Source organism: Phaenicophaeus curvirostris, chromosome 4 (genome assembly GCF_032191515.1).
Source record: "Phaenicophaeus curvirostris isolate KB17595 chromosome 4, BPBGC_Pcur_1.0, whole genome shotgun sequence".
NCBI lineage: Eukaryota > Metazoa > Chordata > Aves > Cuculiformes > Cuculidae > Phaenicophaeus > Phaenicophaeus curvirostris.
Window position 1 is genome coordinate 65,335,585 of NC_091395.1, and position 20,020 is coordinate 65,355,604.

At 35.4% G+C, this 20,020-nt stretch overlaps 1 protein-coding gene across 1 annotated transcript in view; it reads right to left on the reverse strand.

Annotated features, from left to right (window-relative positions):
- Positions 1 to 926: 926 nt before the first annotated feature.
- Positions 927 to 20,020, reverse strand: part of LOC138720274 (janus kinase and microtubule-interacting protein 1) — a 117,928-nt gene continuing 98,834 nt past the window's right edge. Inside the window, exons 11-15 of the mRNA XM_069856345.1 lie at positions 12,161 to 12,289; positions 10,731 to 10,859; positions 6,605 to 6,688; positions 2,810 to 2,872; positions 927 to 1,584 (exon numbers count right to left, since the gene is read on the reverse strand). Coding sequence (XP_069712446.1) covers positions 1,411 to 1,584; positions 2,810 to 2,872; positions 6,605 to 6,688; positions 10,731 to 10,859; positions 12,161 to 12,289 — 579 coding nt within the window. The 3' untranslated portion in view covers positions 927 to 1,410. The remainder of the gene's footprint in view (positions 1,585 to 2,809; positions 2,873 to 6,604; positions 6,689 to 10,730; positions 10,860 to 12,160; positions 12,290 to 20,020) is intronic.

Consider the following 20,020-nt stretch of genomic DNA (forward strand, 5'->3'; position numbering starts at 1 on the left):
TGTGAAAGAAGTGCTTAAAGATTTTGCACGACAAAACTCAGCATATCACACTGAGCTATTTTTCATGTGATTCTTCCATGTCAAAAAAAGACATTCCTTAAGCATGTTACTGAAGCACTCCTTTTCGTTCCCTAAGAGAATGTTTTTGATTGTTTTAATTCTAAGTACACTTACACTTTAGGAAGCAGTTTCTAGTGTAACTGCAAAGTCAAATGCTAAATTGTTCAGTATTTTAATTTATGGTTGCATTACAAAATATAAAGATCTATATTAAAAAGCATTTTTATTTTCCCGAACATCTACTGAAATTCTAATAACCTAATTTCAAAATTTTGAATATCATAAGCTATGACACAAAAAAATATGATTAAGGAAAGAATTAAAAAAAATTAAGAAATGTCAAAGACAAAAAGCGGAACGTCCACTTAACAGGAAGACATGACATTTTCATTGTTAACAGAGAAGTTACACATGCCAAGATTTGTGGTGAAACGTACTGGGTGATGAAAATTACAGAGGAGTGACAATGACAGGTTTCTTGGAGAGTTTATTCTAAATGGTGTTAAGAATGGTGATGATCTTTGAAACTAAACAATGTGTTATCAGGCAACACAATTGTGACAACTGTGCATCACACATGAGTAGTTTAGTGTTAAAATTTGACGTGATTCTCATGAGGTGATGCTTCCTACTGTAATCACAGGCTACACATTCAAATTGTTATTCACAAACAACTTCACTATTATTTCATTTTGGCAAACTATGGAATTTGTTTGCTATGAACAAAATACTACTTTCACGTACAGAAGTTGTACTTGTGCTTCATCAGTTTAACCTTGACATTCGCAGAGAATTTTTTTCTTTTTCCATTCAATGATGCCAATTATTTCCAGTCCATGACCATTTTATACCAACAGAAAATGGATTTCAGGTAAGAGAGATTCTTTCAAAGCTGCTATCAAAATGTGTTCTTTTAAGATTATTTTACTTTGTATAAATGTTGTCAATCTGAATTCAATGTAATTAAAAGCAATTATACACTGATGTGATGGATGTGTCAGATCTTTAGTCAGATCACCGCATGCAAGATGTGTGAAAGTGTGTTAATTTAAAAAATGCCAACCAAGGCTGTAGTATACATACCAAGTGATTTTACATGCAAGAAAGGAGCAGTTATGGAAATGAAACAAATAAAAAAGGCAAAAGATTGCAAAACAAAATATTTTATTAGATGAAAAACAAACTATATGCAATATATATTAGCTATATTACATCTTTATAAACATTAGTGAGCACTCTCTCCAAAACATATTAAGGCAGTGGCATCAATTTCATTACCCCAAGATACAACATTTAAAAAATAGATACCTAAGTGATTTCCCTTAAACATGCATCAGACATCAGTAATCTTTACAGGAATTTCAGCTTGGGTTCAAACATAATTTCTGCTCCATTTGAGAGTTTGCAACAGAGAGAATCTCTTACTTCAAGCTCTAGCACTCTGAATTCTAACAGCTCATTCTGGTCTTTTGCATCTTGCATCTCATTCTTCAGCTGATTCTCCTCTTGTTCCATTCTGTAAATCTATGAGACAAATACAACACCGTAACATCCTGCAAGCAATGGAAAAGATTCTGTACAGAGTCACAGGCCAGAGCTTTCGACAATACTGTTAATTATTTCAGTTCCTCATTAGATGTTGGGCCTTAACTTCGAGATAAAGAAGGAACATCAGATCAGAAAGTATCTGTGAGAACTGCCAGCAAAAAATGGTCAATGATCTCTTAGAAGAGTAATCTGGAAGTAGTATGAAAAGTGATATCACTATTATATCTAAATAATTTAAGATATATGAGCTTTCTTTTAAACTCAAGTGAATGAAACTGGATTACATTACCATTTGGGTAAAATGCTCTCATTGTCTTTGCATAATTAGACATCTACAGTTTACAGTATATGAAAGACAACAATAGAGAGGTTTTAATGCCTACTTTTTAATTTTCCAGATTTGTGCTTTGGGATGCTAACAATGACAAAAAAGAAATTCATAACTGACTATTCATTATGACAACTAATAGCTTTGGTCTACTGCCTAGCTTAACTGGGCGATCTTTTTATTTATATGAAACTAAATAAAAGTGTAACATCTGGCATGATGTACTACAGCGCTAATAATACCCATGTAAGTGTCTGAATAAATTAAGTCCAGCTGTAGCTACTTTTAGTCATGAATTTCTCTTTCATTATCTTATTCCTATTACATAAATATTGAGCTACTAATTAACAAAAACGATTCTTTGACTTCCTGAGTACTAGCTAACTTTTCCGCCAATATCAGTGAAGAACAACAATGATGCTCAGTTCTGAGTAGCTCAGGCAATAAGTGATACATAGTCTTAAATAAATCAGTATTACTTAATATGCGGAAAAAACTGTAAAAATTGGAAGACTGAAGGGAGCAGGCAATTTTATTAGAGATCAGGAGAATAATCATCTTAGTGTAATTATTTGACAAAATACAAGTTTCCACATTACACTTAATATTTTGGATCAGACCAGAAACGTCAGCCAGGTTGGGTTCTACAACATGTAATTCCATAACAAAGAGCAGCTTCCATTCCCCAAGAATAGAAAAGCATATTGGTACTTTAAACAGATATTTTTATCCAAATTTCTGTTTCTGTAGAGAAATAAAGTAAACAATTTCCATGTTGATGTTCCAGTAGCTAGTATATTCATTTCCTTTTACTGTTCCTTTTATGATGAACGGCAGCAAAAATGAAAATATTCCCAGATTCTGAACACGTACCTTCTCTCGCAACTCCTGATTTGTTCTGATTAACAGCTGCTTTTCTTCTACCCATTTTGAATCCTGTGAGGAAGAAGAGAATTAAAACATTAAAATTATATCAATTTTGTTGAACAAGACAAATGAATAACCACAATAATTAGAAGATTTCATACATTATTGTACATTCAAGTATAAAAATGGTCACATATCAAAAAATAAAGTTTTCATAAGTATTTCAAGGATAAATAGCATTTTAATCCACACAAAAAATAAAAGCTCCTTTCTTTTCCTAAAGCTAAGCCTCTTGTTTCCTAACATGTTCCAGCTAAGCACATACTTTACCTACAGCAATTAAAGGTCAACACAGTTATATGATATTTTATGTCATTTTAAAAACATTAATTTACTCATCTTAACTCAAAACAATTTTCATTGAAAAGAGTTGGGAACTTTCTTGCAAAATCATCTCAGTTTGAGTGGGATAATGAAAATCCCAATGGAGAAATGAAAGAAGAATATTTAATTATCCCCAAACAGAAAATATACTTCAGTGGTATGCAGTTAATTGCTGTCTGCTAAAAGCGTGAGAATCAGGCTAATGCACAATATTTCTGATAAGGAATTCAAGGCTATGTACGAAGGGAAGTTATACAAGATATTCTGTACTCCATTTAAAATATATATTTCCATTCAATCACTTTTTCCAAAGCTGATCTTTGCTTTTAGGTGTTTCCAAGGCTTCACAATGTCTTATCAAATACCCCTTTAAAGACCCAAGCTACAAACACCCAGTGCCAGCCACAGCTGGACATTCAGATTTAACAGATTACAACAGCAAAATTCACTTTGTCCTCCCTGTAAAGAAAAATACATCCATAACCTTGCTCATACTGCTCTCATAAGTTCAATAAAACAATATTCAGTGGTTAATATGCCATACTAATTCTAGATCAAGTTATTTTCTAGTTAACAAGGACAACAGATTTTAAAATCTAAATGTCTTTACTAAAGTATTAAGGCTTTTCTTTGTCAGCAAGGCATTTGCACACTGATGCTGAAATCTAGACCTCCCCAGCCCTAGCCTGAAATGTCAACCGTAAATATCTAAAACATTATGATATAATACTTTAATTCTTTTTAAAAAAAAATCAAAGTTAGTTTTTCTACCTACTGCCCACCACCACATTTATATATTCTACTGTTCTTTCTCCCTTTCCTACTCATGCACCAGAATGCTCATGTGCACTTTAACTCTTATACAGTAAACAAGCCCTTCAACATTATGATGTTGGAAGTGTCATACTAAGAACAATGTGCCAAAATAAGCACTGAAAAGGCATGACATTTGTCAAGAATTTTCTAAACAAATTAAATAAATGTTGAAAATAAAACCCCATGTGTAGTTTAACACTGAACTAGCCTTTCACTAAAATCAAGGAATGAATAAAGAGTTGCACTCACAGACTTAGGGTGGATATGCCAATGCATGCACATGGTAAACGGCAGGTTCAATAGTTACATCACACCTGCAGGTTCAACTGATCCAGTTCACACAAGCAGAAAAATGGATTAATTTGACCTATTGATAATTAATTTTTGTGTCTTTGTTAACAAAGTTAATTGAACTCAACTTTCTGAGAAAATCTTAACTTCAGTGGGATTTTATTTATATACACACACCAGGACACTGACGGACCTAAGCATTAAAAAAATATAAAAGTCTATTTGGCACATTACATACTCCAATATTTTGAGATTTATTATACACCTCTATTAATATTTAGTAAGATTTTCTTCTTCCAACATTATGTTTCTTATGCATGCAACTCAATGTACCTTGCAGAAATGGATTATTAGTCTTATTTTGAGTTTAGGAGAATTCTGATCATTTTTTTGATTTTGATTTTTGATCTCAAGAGCCATTGACGCTTCCTTTGAAATTAGACAAATTGTTATAAGCCAAGCTTCAAATAATTTTTACAGTAAGATTCTAATCTTCTACCCCGAATTTTACTTCAGGAAAATTGTGGAGGTTTTCATTGCTTCTGTTTACTAAAGCTGTAAAGTAAGCCTAAAAATTCCTGGGATAATACAGTAGAATCTTTTGATTTATTATTTCCTTTTCAAAAGCACTCCAGGGACTGGTTCCCCAAATGAACATTTCACAAGTATTATTAAATCATCACAACCACAAACACCTAATGACAAAGTAATAATTAAAAAAAAAAAAATCACATAGTGCACAAAGAAGCCAGTTTATCATTGGAACCGTTTATTTTGTTGAATGTAAATACTAACAGGTCAGGAGAACTGAGCGGTGTTAGAGCTTCCAGGAAGACACTGTCACCGCTTCTGTGGAAAGTTAATGCTCAGCATACAAACTAGCCCACTAGAGACAATATCATATTGCTAGTCATGCCCCCGTTGACCTTCTGAGGTTTACTAAGAGATACAAGTTTGAAGATATTATTATGAATCTCAAAGTAATAACTAATTAAATTCTGATTTCCAGGCATACATTTTGGACATACCATTCTGGAAGCAAAATCACAGAAGAAATCTCTTACATGGGTACCTGTGTTCACTTATCTTATTTACATACACAGTACTTCGATTTTATTGTAAGAGTCAATTATTTTGTTAATGGTTTCAATTACACAGCAATTTGCCCACAACACCTTTGTGATCAGCCCACTACAGTGTCAGCCAGTAGATCCTCAGGAAGTCTTCAGTTTCAGATATTCTTCCAAAAGCTCAGTGAGCCATCATTTTTAGATTAATAACACATTCTCTGTTTTTAGCAATATTTTATTTACATGGAATTTACTAAGCAACTTGCATTTTTTGTGGAAGCTAGCATAAACAAGTTTTATACTTAATCTGAATATGGTCTCCAAACCTTTGTATTCATACAGAAGCTCAAAGAACTTTTTCCTTACAAAGAATAAATCATAACAATAGTATTATCATTAACCTGGCATTATTAATAGGTTATTTTATTCAACACTGCAGGATCATTAGTCTTTGAAATTTATATCTACAGACAGCTATATCTTCTTTTATTATTATACACTACCTGCAATGTTAAAATTGTTATTTCAAATGATAAAGCATAAAATAACACCTCCCCAGTTTTCTCAGTGAATTCTAGCAGTTATGCAACTAAATATCTTCTAAATGCACTCTCATAACTCTTAATCAGCCTTCTTGAAGATGCTAGACATTATTAAACAAGCATCAGTATCTACATCTTCCTCAACTGTTTACAAGGTATAATTTTACTCTGTGTGATGGTATGGGAAATTGAAAGCAGTTGGGTCCTCCAAGAATTTAAGCCCAGGACAGTAACACCACAAGCAGCTTCCAGTAAAAAAAAAACCCACTCTCAGTGGTTCATTTCTCTAGCTGAAGAATGTGTAGAAGTGATTTTGGTTTTTAATTTTTTCTGTGCTACACATCCCAAATGTTCTCCACTACAAATATAGAACATCTATTTCATTGGATTTTTTAGCACACAAACAAAATGAAACACAGGAGAAAGGCCTGCATCAAATAATAATGGAAACAGAATTCACAATGCATGTTCACATGGTTATTTCAATATTATGCTTTAGTGTAATATGTGTCAGACAAGGAAACTTCCATGGAGTTTTCTTAGCCTATATAATACTTCCCCTCAAGAAATAACTGCAGGAATACTAATCAAGCTGCATCGGTCACACTAACACACCAGCAAGCTATGAAGATTACAAGGGCACCACTGCATGCAAGGGAGAAAATGATGTGGTAGAGGACATTAAGAGAGCCTTTTACCTGTCCTTTCTCGATTAGAGCTTTCTCCAGGTCCTCAATTTTTGCCTGGTACCTGAGAAGATCAGCTTGCAATTGTTCTCGAGTCTGGGGAAAAGAAGTATCAGAAGTGTGTGTACATGCATGCAAATCCAGGTAGACAGCTACATTTAATTACACACAGAATCAAAATAAAGATACTTTCTACCCATTTATGGAATGTCCAGTCAGCTTTGAATGCTTTTCATTTAAATAATAGCTTTTGTGTTTATGTTACAAAATATTTAAAGCCATCAGTTTAACAACGTATTTCCTTCATAGCTCAAAAGATGTTACCAACACGTATTCAGGGACAAAGCTCTTCTCAGGGAGGGGGGGAAGGAAAAATCAGAAATGAAAGAGCTCTAAGAAGCTATTAATAACTTTAGTAATTCACGGCAATTGGGAAAAAGGGGTCAAGAAAGATAATTGCACTAAGCACTAGAAAAAGGCCTGTAGGTAAATAAAATACATTGTCCCAAAATAATTTCTCTATCCCATAAACAGCATATGCCAGTCAGTTTTTCTCATTCTACATGATTATGACACTACTACACTACAGTAGGTATTAATCGCTGAGTCTAGCGATGCCCTAAAAGTGACTGGATCATACAAGGCACTAAACAAAAAAAGACACAAACCAAAGTATATCTCTGGAGACTTTCAGTCACCAGTTCTTCCTGAGCTACTGCAAGTACTTTTCCCATCCTACTTTGGGTACTCTTTCACCCAAGCCGTTAAAAAAATCCTACAGAGATTTAATGCTGCATCTTTGGGTCCTTGTTGTTTACCTTAAGCCTCATCAAAAAATAATAGGAAATATTCACCCCACCAGAACACTGGGCCCTACAAAACTAACCACGCAAAAAGCTACCTTTTGACTGACTCAAAAGATGGACTTGCACGGATGTGACAAGAGACCAAAATGCCATTAAAAACAAACGGCAACAATTCCAAAGCATACTAACCAGGCAGCTTGCAAATGCCTCAAAAATAAAATTTAAAAAGCTATTGCAAAAGTATTCACACCAGGGTGGCCCCTCATAAGAAGGCAAAGGATATACATAATGGTCTCTTACAACTGTCAAATACATGAGTGCCTCTGAAATCTTACTTCAACAATAGATGTCGTTATGCTGCTGCCCCAATTCTAGTTTGAGATGTTACCTCCAAAGGCCTTACTGCTGTCCTTGGCTAAGTGTCCTGCTTAAAAAGAGAGTGTCACATGTGACTAGGCCTTTGTAAGATGCTTAGAACTCTAACAAATGAATCCATAAAGTAATTGTCCTATTATAACAAGAACTATATTTCACAGGGGGGAAAAAAAGGTTAATGTTGGCTGAGAGACACTTCAAAGAACCTGGAAAAAAAATCCCATAACAAAATATGATACATTTTAAAGTAAACCCTATGTCTTCTAAATACTGGCTCTGGAGATAACATACTAACATTTTTAGCTGTAAATAACTCCAGATAGTGTCAAGCAGTAACCTTTATCTGGAAAGCTTTGCTTACTAACACACAGAAACTCTGCTCCCATAAGCCTACTATTTCCGTACCTCAGAATATTCAATAAGCAGATTTTAAAATGCTTGCCAGAGAAAATGACATGGATGAGTAGGTATACAGTTGTGAGTGCTCAACAGCGGGTGGAAGTACATTAGAGGGGTTTTCAATGCTTAAACACTTTTCAGAATCACAATCTCATCGAAGTCAGAAGGGGACACCTGTGTAACTCATGTGCTCAGAAAGCAGGGGGGCACCTAGAGCAGGGCGTTCAAGATCTTGTTCAGTTGGGTTCTGCGTATCTCCAGGGATGAACGCTCTACAACCTCTGGGAAACCTGTTCCCATGTTTGACTACTCTCAGAGGAAGTATTTTTCTTATGTTTAAATGGTATTTCTTGTATCTGAATTTGTGCCTGTTGCATCTTGTCCTTTCACTGGATCCCATTCAGAAGAGTCTGGTTCCATCTTCTTTACTCTCTTTTCATCAGCTTTTCATATAAACTGATTAGATACCCCTGAGCCTTCTCTTACTGCCTCTCCTTGTCTATCAGGTTCTCCAAGCCCTTAATCATTTTTGTGGCCCTTCACAGGACTCTGTCCCATATGTCCGTATTTTTCTTGCACTGAGGAGCTCAGAGATGGAGTCAGCACTCCAGACGTGGCTTCATCAATTGTGAATAGAGAGGAAGGATCACCTCCATTGGTCTGCTGGGGATTTTCTTCCTGATGGAGCCCAGGAGGCTGTTGGCCTTTGCTGCAAGGGTACATTGCCAGCTTATGTTCAACTTGCTGTCAACCAGGACCCCTCACATCATATTGTGCAAAACTGCTTGCCAGCAAACAAGCTCTAAGTATATATTTATGCATAGAGTTATTCTTCCCCACATGCAGGGTTTCTTCCCTTTGTTGAATTTAATGAAACTGCTCTTTACGTATTTCTTGAGGCAGTGAATGGTCCCTCTGAATGGCAATGCAACCATCTCATATATAAACGACCCCTCTCAATTTTCTGTCATCAGCAAACTTGCTGCAGGTGCACTCCGTTGACTCATCCAGGTCATTAAGTAAGAGGTTAAACAGTACTAGACCCAGTATCAACCCCTGCAGTACATCACTGGTGACGCACTTGCAGCTAAGCGTTCTGCCATTAATCACAACCCTTTAAGCTATTTCATCCAATTTTCAGTCCCCTTGTCCAGTCTGTACTTCATCAGTTTGTCCATGAGAATCTCATGGGGAAGAATTTCAAGAGACTTATTAAAGTCAAAATAAACAACATCCACTGTTCTAAACTCATCTGCCAAGCTAGTCATCTCATCAAAGAAGACTGGTTAAGTGTGATTCCCCTTTCGTAAATTCATGCTGATCAGTCCTAGACATCTTCCTGTCTTTCCGACGTTTTTGGAAAGGGTTTCCATGATTATTGGCTCCATCTCTCTCCTGTGGACCAAGGGGAGAACAAGCCTTCAGTTCCCCAGATCGTCCTTCTTGCCTTTCTTGAAGACAAGAGTGACACTTGCTTTCTCACAGTCCTGAAGAACCTTCCACATGACCCTTCAAAAGTAATTGTGAGTGGCCTTGCAATGATATCAGTCAACTCTCTCAGCATTCAGTAATGAGGTAAAGATGATGAAGTTTCCAGTCCTATGGCTATTGTGTGCCCATTTGGATGATACATGTTCTTTGCTCATCAATCAAAAAAGCAATTAAAGTAGAGGGTGACTTGAAAATATCCTATATTTCTAGACATGCCCCTGTCTGCAAGGGGTTGGGATAAAGCAGAATTAGTAATGCCTCTAGTTAACTTCACTCTTTTTTCATGCCATTGCTGTTCAGTGAATAGCTCTGGGGACAGAGTCAGAGCTCATCAATTCATTATGAAGTGATTTCTCTCATCCCTGGCTTGGAAAAAACAGAATGGAAGACTTGGCATGACTTCTCCTGACCTCACCTTTGCATTCAATGGTTGAACACAGTGGTGGCAGAAGGGTAAATAAAAACAGAAAACATTCTCTATCACACCTCAAATACCCATGGCACAGAGGTTACTGTGAGGATTAAAAAAGACTATTTCAGAGGAGTAAACAATCATACACATTGACCTAATAGGAACAACAGGTAGCTATGTACTTTTTAGCAGAATACTTGCAAACTGAGAATTTTAAAAACAAATCATGATATCATAGATCTGAAAAAATACTTGAAGAAACATTTCCTTTATCAGAGCTGGGCAGATTTTTAATATACTTATATATGATGAAGGTACCTAAGTACCTATAAAAACCTATTTTCCAATTCATTTAAAATCCATTATGTTGCTACCCAAACTGCAGGTTCAGTTGGGATAGTCTCAATAACACTGTCTTACTACTGAAATCTTTAGTATATTATGCATACTAGCATAAGTACAAAGATATCTTAGTTCTGATTACACCAGATGAATCTAAATTGTCACCTTACTGATAATATCCTCTAATCCTCAAAAATATCATGCTTGGCATTTCACTGACCTGCAGAGATATCTCTTGGTATTCCAAGCTTTTTCATTTTTTTTCTATTTCCGTTTTTTAAGAGTTAAAAGAAAAGTTAGTTAAAAAAATTACCCTTGCTTCTCTTTCTGCATCCAGCGTTCCACCAACTTGTTCTTGAAGTAATGCATATGCTCTTTGCAAAGCTTGATACTCTCTCGTTAGCTGGCAGAACCTTAGCTCAGCTTCTTCTTTAGGTGTGCTCTTAATGAAGAGGGGAAAAAAGGGTTGTTTTATATAAATATATATGATAATACATTTGTTTATATAGACTGATAGACACACAAAAACAAGTAACACAACTCATGCTGAGTCCCAAAGTTTAATAAAGATTCATAAAACTAAACTAAGTGGAAATGTAGAAAGGATGATTTGAGGATGATGCAGAAATGTAGAGATCAGTAACTGTCTACCTTACAATTTTAGGACAGTATAAATTACTGCATAAGGCCTTAATATATAGAAATGGGAAGAAACTTAATGGGGAAAGGTGAGGGAGCAGTTCTATGCACCACTGTCTTCAGCAATTCCAGAGCCATAGGGTTTCAGAAGGTATTAATTCTATTTGTCATACAGTGGTCTCTGCTCATTCTTTTTCTCTACAATGTCAGGGTAAAGCATTTTACCAGCATAATCACACTAACACAGGTGTTATATTTCAAAAGCCATAAGTTGTTTTTTAAAATTCTTCTTTATTTTATTTTTTAGCATGAAGTATTTTTCATGTCTTAAATTTTTTTTTTAATTTTGAGTACTTTCAAACACTTTCAAGGTCTTTTCTATAAAGCTGAAGGCAAGAAATGTCCTTCCCTTTAATTAATTTTTCCTCCAGGAACTTGAACTCTAAATAAAAGAGATTACAATCTTTTAGATATTAAACCCAGAAAAATAGGAAGCTTCTTGTGACTGAGGAGTATCAGGCACAAGTTAGTGAACAAGAAAGATGAAAAAGAGCACATAATTTATGCTTTGTCCTCAGCCCTGCAATCCTTAAAAATAGGCCAGCTGCACTGTATATCACAGAGCTGATTCAAAATGTGTCCATGGATATTCACTACCTATGGTTATTTAAGCCTTAATGGATTGCCAAAGCCGCTCTGAGTATTGTAAGTATAGGAAGAAAATCTTGGTTGTATCAAACCAGTCAAATAAATTATAAAGTTGAAAGGCAAACTATTCTCTAGTAACTATGGTTTTCTGGCAAAGCAACATGCTTATTCATTTTCTTTTGACTAATAAGAAAGGATTTGAGAAAAGTAATTTTATTTCTCAGCCCAATATCTGCCAAATCCATCAGGCAGAATATAATCTTATTAATCCTATTGCAATGGCTGTGTACGTGTTACTGGACTTGTAACAAAACAAAGCAATTCTCTGCCAAATCTTTCATAGTTCCTGCAGCAGAATAGTTGAAAAAAAAAAAATGTTTGCATTTATATTCCATGTCAATTTTTATATTCTGTGTCCATTTTTTAGAAGTTAAGAACAAATCAGCTGCTACTTACATCTTCCAAATCTTCTTCTGGTGTTGCTGGTGTTCTGTCTGTTCTATCTGTATTATATGAAGTTACAGATGATGTTTCTGAATCAACAGATTCTTCATCAAATCCAAAAAATGTCTCCACAACATGTCTCTGAAAAATCAGTTTTCCTTAGTTATTAGCAAAACAGTTGGGAAACCCCAACGACATACTAAGCAGTGGCCAACATCTTCTCTGACCGTTATTCTAGTACTTAGCAAGAAAGAAGGTTTCGTTGTAAACCCTTGTTCTCTGATTAAATGAGCTACTTTTTCAAAATTGTTTGTATAAGCACCTCCAAGAACTGAACTGCACACAGCGCTGTGTTATTGCCAATAAAATAATGCTTCAGGAAAAGCATAAAAGCTAATTACCCAAATCACACAGATCTTAAAAGACTCACAGTAGTGGAATGATGTATCCATTCACAAGAAAGTAACTCAGTATATAATATATAGCATGTGGAACCAAAAGGGTAAAAATATTCCAAAGAACAAAGTGGAACAAATTCAATCATTCATACTAATTTAAAAAAAAAATAGTATCTATTTAGCAAAAACCTATTTAGAAGTATGAATTTTTGCTTTCCATTTATTTTTTCAATACTATCATTCTCGATTTTTTTCAAAAGTTTTTCCCAGTATTATAAATAAAAAAAAATGCTTATGGAAAAGCAGTATTCCAATACAGATTTTAGAAATTTTACACAACATAATCAATTAAATGCATGCTTACAGAAAACTAAAGAAAATGAGTAGCCTATGGAAGTAAATAGTACAATAGCTATTGTGAAAAATGCCATTTTTTTTGTAAAACATCACAACTGCAATAATTCACCATTTAAGAGCCCACTTTTCATCAGTTTCCTAATGTATGCTCAGAAAGCAGCAAATTTCCATAGCAAATTAAAAAAAAAAATCTTAAACCTTTAGCTAGAAAAACTGTTTTTCAAGTACTTTTCCTTCCACAATGACAATAGCTAACTGTTATTAATGAATAGAAAGCCTAAATTTTTACACCATGCAAGTGTTCTAGTAATCCAACACAAAGTCAGAGGAAAAAAAAAAAAAAGCATCGCTGGACAAATGGAGTCAGATTATGAAGCACCCTAGGCAGTGAGGCTAGTGGAGAGAGGTGGATCAAAGAATATGAAGAAAAATCTGTCTATCTATCTCTATATTTTTTGGCACTGTTTGATGCTGAATCACAGATCCTGCTCTTCAAGATGTTTGTTGGTTTTGTTTTTTTTTTTTTAAAATATATATATAAACCACAGGCTGTATGTGAGAAGATAACAGCCCTGTTCATTAAAAATTCCGAAGGATAAAAAAAAATCATCAGTTGTTATTCATTCAGAACATCTCATATCTCAGCAAAGGCAAACTGGCTAAAGGAGAGAATTCTGAGATATTGATTTTCTTTATGATACCGAAAGGTTTATTTTATCTATAGGAACATGTTTCATGATGAATTCCAAATATTTACTTTTTCCTGCAGTTCTCTAGACTTATCTAACTTCATACAGTCTTCCAGTATGCCTACAAAGTACTGTCTTCACTTCCTCACAAAGCCCCATAATGCTTAACATATCCTTCTGGGTCAGCACGACTCTCATAAATAGCCAAAATACTCTATCTTGATTTAAGTGGTACCATAAAATAAAGGTCATAGGTGTGACTTGGTGCCTGCACACATGCCACCATGCACTCGGTTTATAGTCTGCAGCACCATTACCATGATCAACCAGGTCATAGTCATAAGCTAAATCATAAGCTAAACAACTCCATTATTGTTTCACAGTACAGGTAATCCCATTCAAACTACCAAAGACACAAGGCCCCTTTCTGAACCACTTAATTGCTTAATTTAGAATAAGCCCTTGAAATAATAAATTAAAAATTTCATTCAGACAGTATTTTTAAATTAACTGGTTCCACTAAAACCTCCTTCTGAAAGGATGTTATGCACTCCAAAAATAAACCAACCCAAAACCAACCATCCACAAAAAGCACGACATCTTTTCCAAATAGATTGGGTGTTGTGGCTCGAGCTAAATTAGAGTCAGTTTTCTGACTCTAGCCAAGTCTCCTCTAACTATCTTCATTTTTTGAAAGTTAACTGCATATTTTTCACAAAGTGTTCTCTCTAGAAGTGATAACGCTGGGCATTGGTATGCAGAAAGGCCGATGCTTATACTTATCCTTATGGTAAGGAAGGGCATCCTCGAGCTAGCAAAAAAAAGAACACACCAGCAAGGAGGGGCAGACGAGACAGGTAACTCCCAAAATGACCAACAGAGTATCCCACCCCATATACATCATACTCTGTACAAAACTGAGTGATCACAACTGTCTCACACTCTTCTGCGATGGCCAGCGTCCAGTGAGGATCTCATCTATCTGTTTGTTCCTGATCCCAGATCTGTGTATTCCTGAATCTAGTTCCCAAGCCCAGCTCCTGCATAGCCATGGACCCAATTCCTTGTGTCTGCTCTACAGTATTTCTGGTGACCTGTACTCATCAAGGGGTAGGGTCATGATCTCATATATTTTTATATATTTTATTACTTCCTATTATTTTCTTTATTATTATTGTTGTTGTTGTTATTTCATTAAAACTGCAGTTTTAGTTTCCAACCCACAAGCCTTTTCCTCCCGTTTCTCTGGGGGTGGGGAGGAAGGAACTGGGAGTCCAGTTGCTCAGTTTCAGCTGCCAAAATTGGCCAGGCTGAGGCTAAGCTATGACACTGTACTTATCCATATGCATACAGATGAATATGATGCAGCACAGAAAGCAAAGAGCTTCTGAACAATCTTTAGACACAACCTTCCTTTTGCAAGCTACTAGACCTCTATTTAGTGTATTCACAAGAAAATGAAAGGATTGCACAGTTACAGTACTAAACCCTGTAAAAACGGGTTACTCTCCTCTCAGTTGTTTAGGAAACACTGTGATCCTTTCACCGGGGAGAGTTATGTCTAAGATGTTTAAGGCAAACACCTCCCTGGGTCCTTTCCTCGAGCCTTCACAAGGCACACTAGTTCTTCTGTCCTATTTAACAAAAATAAAGGACATGAGAACATGAGATCTATTCAAGAAATATAAAGACTTACCAGAAAGTTAATGTGTTCTCTCACACTTGAATTACAAACCCTTCAGACTCCTCTGTTCTAAGTACACAGGCATACCATAAAAAGACTGATGTGCAGTTAATCCTTGGGAGCTGGCTCATCCATTGTTTCTCCCACACTGAATACTGGTTGCAGCTTACATCACCTAACAGTAGTACTTGAAGTAAGTATTGGGAGTTGTAAATAGGCCTTAAGAGATGATGCTACCTTTGAGCTATAAAGAGACATATTTACAATATGGGTTGCCAGGTCAACTCATCAAGAACAAATTTTTTACTCCAAACTGATGAGCAGACATAGTTTCATAAAGATGAAGGCAGATTATATGGAGGTAAAGAAGATGATGACGGGTTAACAACAAACAAGACAGTTTCATGAAAACTGCATCCTCATTTTGCAGTGCAGATACCTCTTACTCAAAGTTGCCATGAGCAAACCCAAAACAAAGCTTCAAGCAGACTCTTATGCCAATACTTTTACACCCTGCTCTTCTTCCCATACCAGCCTGTCTGTAAATGAGGCTCAGAACAACTAGACTGTGCTTTGGAGGAACGTGGCCAAAGACAGATAACTGAGAGGACTGAGAATAGCTAACCCTGCTCATGCCTCCTGCCTCAAGGGTGCTTTGTTTCAAAAATGACAAACGCACTTGAGCAAAGCTCAACCAAGCCCCACAATAAATTATAAGCTTGTGGGCTGACACAGTAAATAAGAAACAAGTCTTGACTTTGAAAAGGCTGGTGGAAGGGACTTCTAAAAGACTGAGAACAAAACTCCAATGTACTATCATATATATGGCACAGAGAAAACAGTACAATGAAGGTCAGCAGCAACTTAGATAAAACTGACGGTATCATACCTACATGGCTTTTCCCTATACCTCAAATTACAGCCACTTCTGTAGATACCTCAGCTTAAATATTATATGTATCTTCCTTTGACCCTGTATGCACAAATCAACGCACATTCTTTAAAGGAGAGAGAAAACAGCAGTAAAACAACACTGGGTTTGATTTTACATAAATGGATACAGGTTTGAGAAGATACTTAAAAGCAATGCCATTATTTTGACAAAAGATACTGGCTGCATTTAAACATTTTACAAGTTGCAACAGTAGGGAAAATAATTCACATATATTACTAAATAAATTGGTTTATTATTAGATAGGAGACAGTTATGCAAGAAAACTAGTATTTCTCATCACACTAAGAAACCCAAACGCTTCGAGGATAGTTAAAAATCAAGAACTGTTAAATGCTGTACAGACTGCCTATAATATTTGGAGATATGAGTGAACTACTTATTTATTTTTAATGACTCCTTCCTCTTTAGAGAAGCTGTATATTTATCATTTTTTGGAGTAGATATTTTCCATAGAAACATCAATAAACTATTCAACCATTGTATATTAATTCCATATGTATTAATTGCTTCATGACATAACTATAAAATAGCTGGGTTTATTGTTGATCATCTAGTTTCTGAAGCAACCAGCTACAAGAAATGATTCACAGCAAAACCAGAAGAAATTAACTGGTAAGGGAATAACTCCAGAGAGAAAAAAAAGGGGGGCGGGGAAGACATCTGATTCATACAAAGTTTGTTGATAAACACTGTAGCAAATAACATGGCATAAATAAATATGCCAACTCTGAGGAAGATTCCAGACACAGCTCAAAAGCAGAATCCCAGTAGTTTTTGAGAACTATATACAAACATGTACAATATCTATTGGAGTTTTGTAACTATCAGTATTTTCATTCAAGTTTCACTCCAATTTTTCTTAAAGATTGGAAAATTCTCAGTCAACAACTTAAATATTCTTCTATATTGATTTGCACATTTGTTATTTCTAAATCGTAACTTCATAACTGAGAAAAGAGTCATATAAATTGCTGAAAAATTCCAATTTAAATTCTGATTTCCACTGACTACTGCCATGCATTTAAGAGCAAGTTTTGTTCATGTGGATTTATATTTTCATATAACACTAAAGTAAAATTATGTATTAGGACTTTATTACTCAAGTATTAACAGTTCTACTGAAGTATGGTGCTCAGTAATCATAGTTTATAATGCTATAAATCAACAGTGACACACAGATCATATTATATACAAATTTCAATATACACTCATAGTTTTAATGGTTTCAATTCAATATACTTACATCTAAATAATCTGATTTCTCTGCTAAAGTAGTTTCACATTACATTTAAATATCTATTTTTCAAGTATTTATCTAAGATGATGAAAATTATACAAGATTAACTTCTTGTAATGCAATCTGATGAGCTAATCAGTCACTTCTTACCTTCATGCTTATATGTCATTTCTTGGCAGCCAGAAAAATAGAGGCACACCAAAGCACAGAGGCAGATAAAAAAAGAAAAATATAAAACAAGAAATATGAACTCCATCACGCCAGTGTGCAGGCTTTCCACTATCACAAATACAGTTTATATATTAAAGTTTAAATAAAGAAACAAATCTGTAGAGTTTCCAAACAAACCAGGCAATTACGCCTAAAATTATGCCCCAAAAATTTTATGGAGTTTCTTGGTTATTTCACTGTCAAAATAAAAAAAAATAAAAAATAAAGCCTTTATTGACTTAGGCTGCCTCACTTCAGAGAAACCTGTCCTATAGTACCTTACTACATGATCCAGAGGCATTATATTACTCCTCTAAACATCTTGCAGCCACAGAGGCTATAAAGCCCCATCCCACTATGCTGCCCCTTTCCTCAGGGAACTCGAGCTGATTGCCAGTGCTGTTCTACGAACTCATATGCCCCTTGGTAATTACCAGAGTGCTCAGCCAAACCTACACTAGCAACAGTAACCTAGTGCACCTACAGAGCTTTGGAAATAACATAGGCATACAACTACAGAAAATAAACCTAAACAACAAACCAAAACAAAAACCAAAACAAAATCCCAAAATCAACCAACCAAAGCACCCTGGTATTTTTTTAAAAAGCTTCTCAGCTGAACTGATGTTACTTAGACCCACTTGGGCTGTAAGAGCCACTGGACTAGCCTGACAGGTCATTCACACAAACTGTCTTGAAGATGGGGAAAGGCACAGCACGGATTCTGTTCCAGCTAACATCAATTGCTGTTAGGAAAATACTGAAAAATTGGAAAATAAACACAGACACAGCCTAGTCAGAGTACCTAAAAAAATTAAGTACTCTGGAGTGTGAAAGTACCTATTTAGGAGAAGCTGCAACAGTAGATGAATGTAAGCCTTCCCCCTATGCAAAAAGTTGCTGTTTATTGGAAAGAAAAAGGAACCTTTCTATACTTTCTAGTCCGAGGTTATCTGACCACATTCAGGAAACATAATTCTCATCTGTTATTTCCTTTCTCATTTTATCAAGGGAAGTGGAAGCAGATCCAGCTCCAACAGCCATATTTGATAATTCACCACGTTAATGCTATTTTTTCATTTAACAAATCTTAGAAAAACAAAGTCAAAGATTTACATCACTAATTTCTCCTTCTGAGTGGTTGGTTAGGACAGATACACCCATAATTTCTTGTACTATTATATATAGGTTATCACGTTTATGATAAAAAAATCCTGCACAGATCAAAGAGAAAAATACACTTTGCACTGTACATGTCTATATATAAAGCAACACATCTTAGATTGTCTTTATTGCCCATGGAGACAAACAGAAAATTTTAGGGCAAAACTCATATGACCTATTTAGTTTTCTGCTTCTGGTGGAGAACAAAGACCATTTCATGTTACCACTCTGTCAAGAGTGAAATGTCTGTATCTCACCTCTGCTAATGACACCTAAGCGAGCATTTCCAATGGTTAGCTGTATTCTACTGTTTTCATCTCGATTCCTGAGAAAGTCTATAAAAGCTGAGAGAATGAAGATGGAAACACCTCACATGAGTAAGCAGCCCATTCTGCTTACATTGTTTAAATAAAAAAAATGCTGAGAAACACAGCCTCCTTTGAGGATTTTGGTCCTCACAAGATCACACAGGCAACCTGGAAGGAAACCAGCCTGTACGCATTGGATTTTAGAAGCTAATGTCAACAGTGTTTAAACTCCAAGTCAACAGCGTATATACATACAAATAGTCTGCAGTTTTATACAATGGCAGATAATAAGACACTAATAAATATATTATTGATGGCTTCTTTCCTTCCTTAAGGAATTAGCTCATTTAGAAACTATAAATACAGTTACATAATAACTAGTATAGTGTATATATATAGTAGTATAACTGGTATAGTATATATAATCCCATTCACTATCCTTTCACAACTTCCTCTTTTCCACTTGTTTTTGATTTATCGTCCTGCTTTATCCTTGATGGCATCAAATAAAACTTTAAATGGCCAGTTTCACAAGAGCACTGAAAAGCTAACAGAGGATGGAATAACTAGAGAGACTGCTACTGATTAATCTGTTCTTTCTGGTGTACCTATTGTACCATAAATAAGAAGCAAACCTCTACTAACTGCTGTTCATATGTACACAATTCTTGCAGTAATGTCTGCAGAAGTTCCCCAATTACTGTACTCTTACCACATGAAGAACAGCACTGCCACAATTTTTTTAATGGTATCACGCACATTTTCTCCCACCCTCATGTTGTTCAACTCTTGCATTGGTCAATAAGGAAAAGAAGAAAACAGCACAAAAGCAGCAGCTTGCTCAAGAGAAACTAGGTAAAAGAAAAGGAT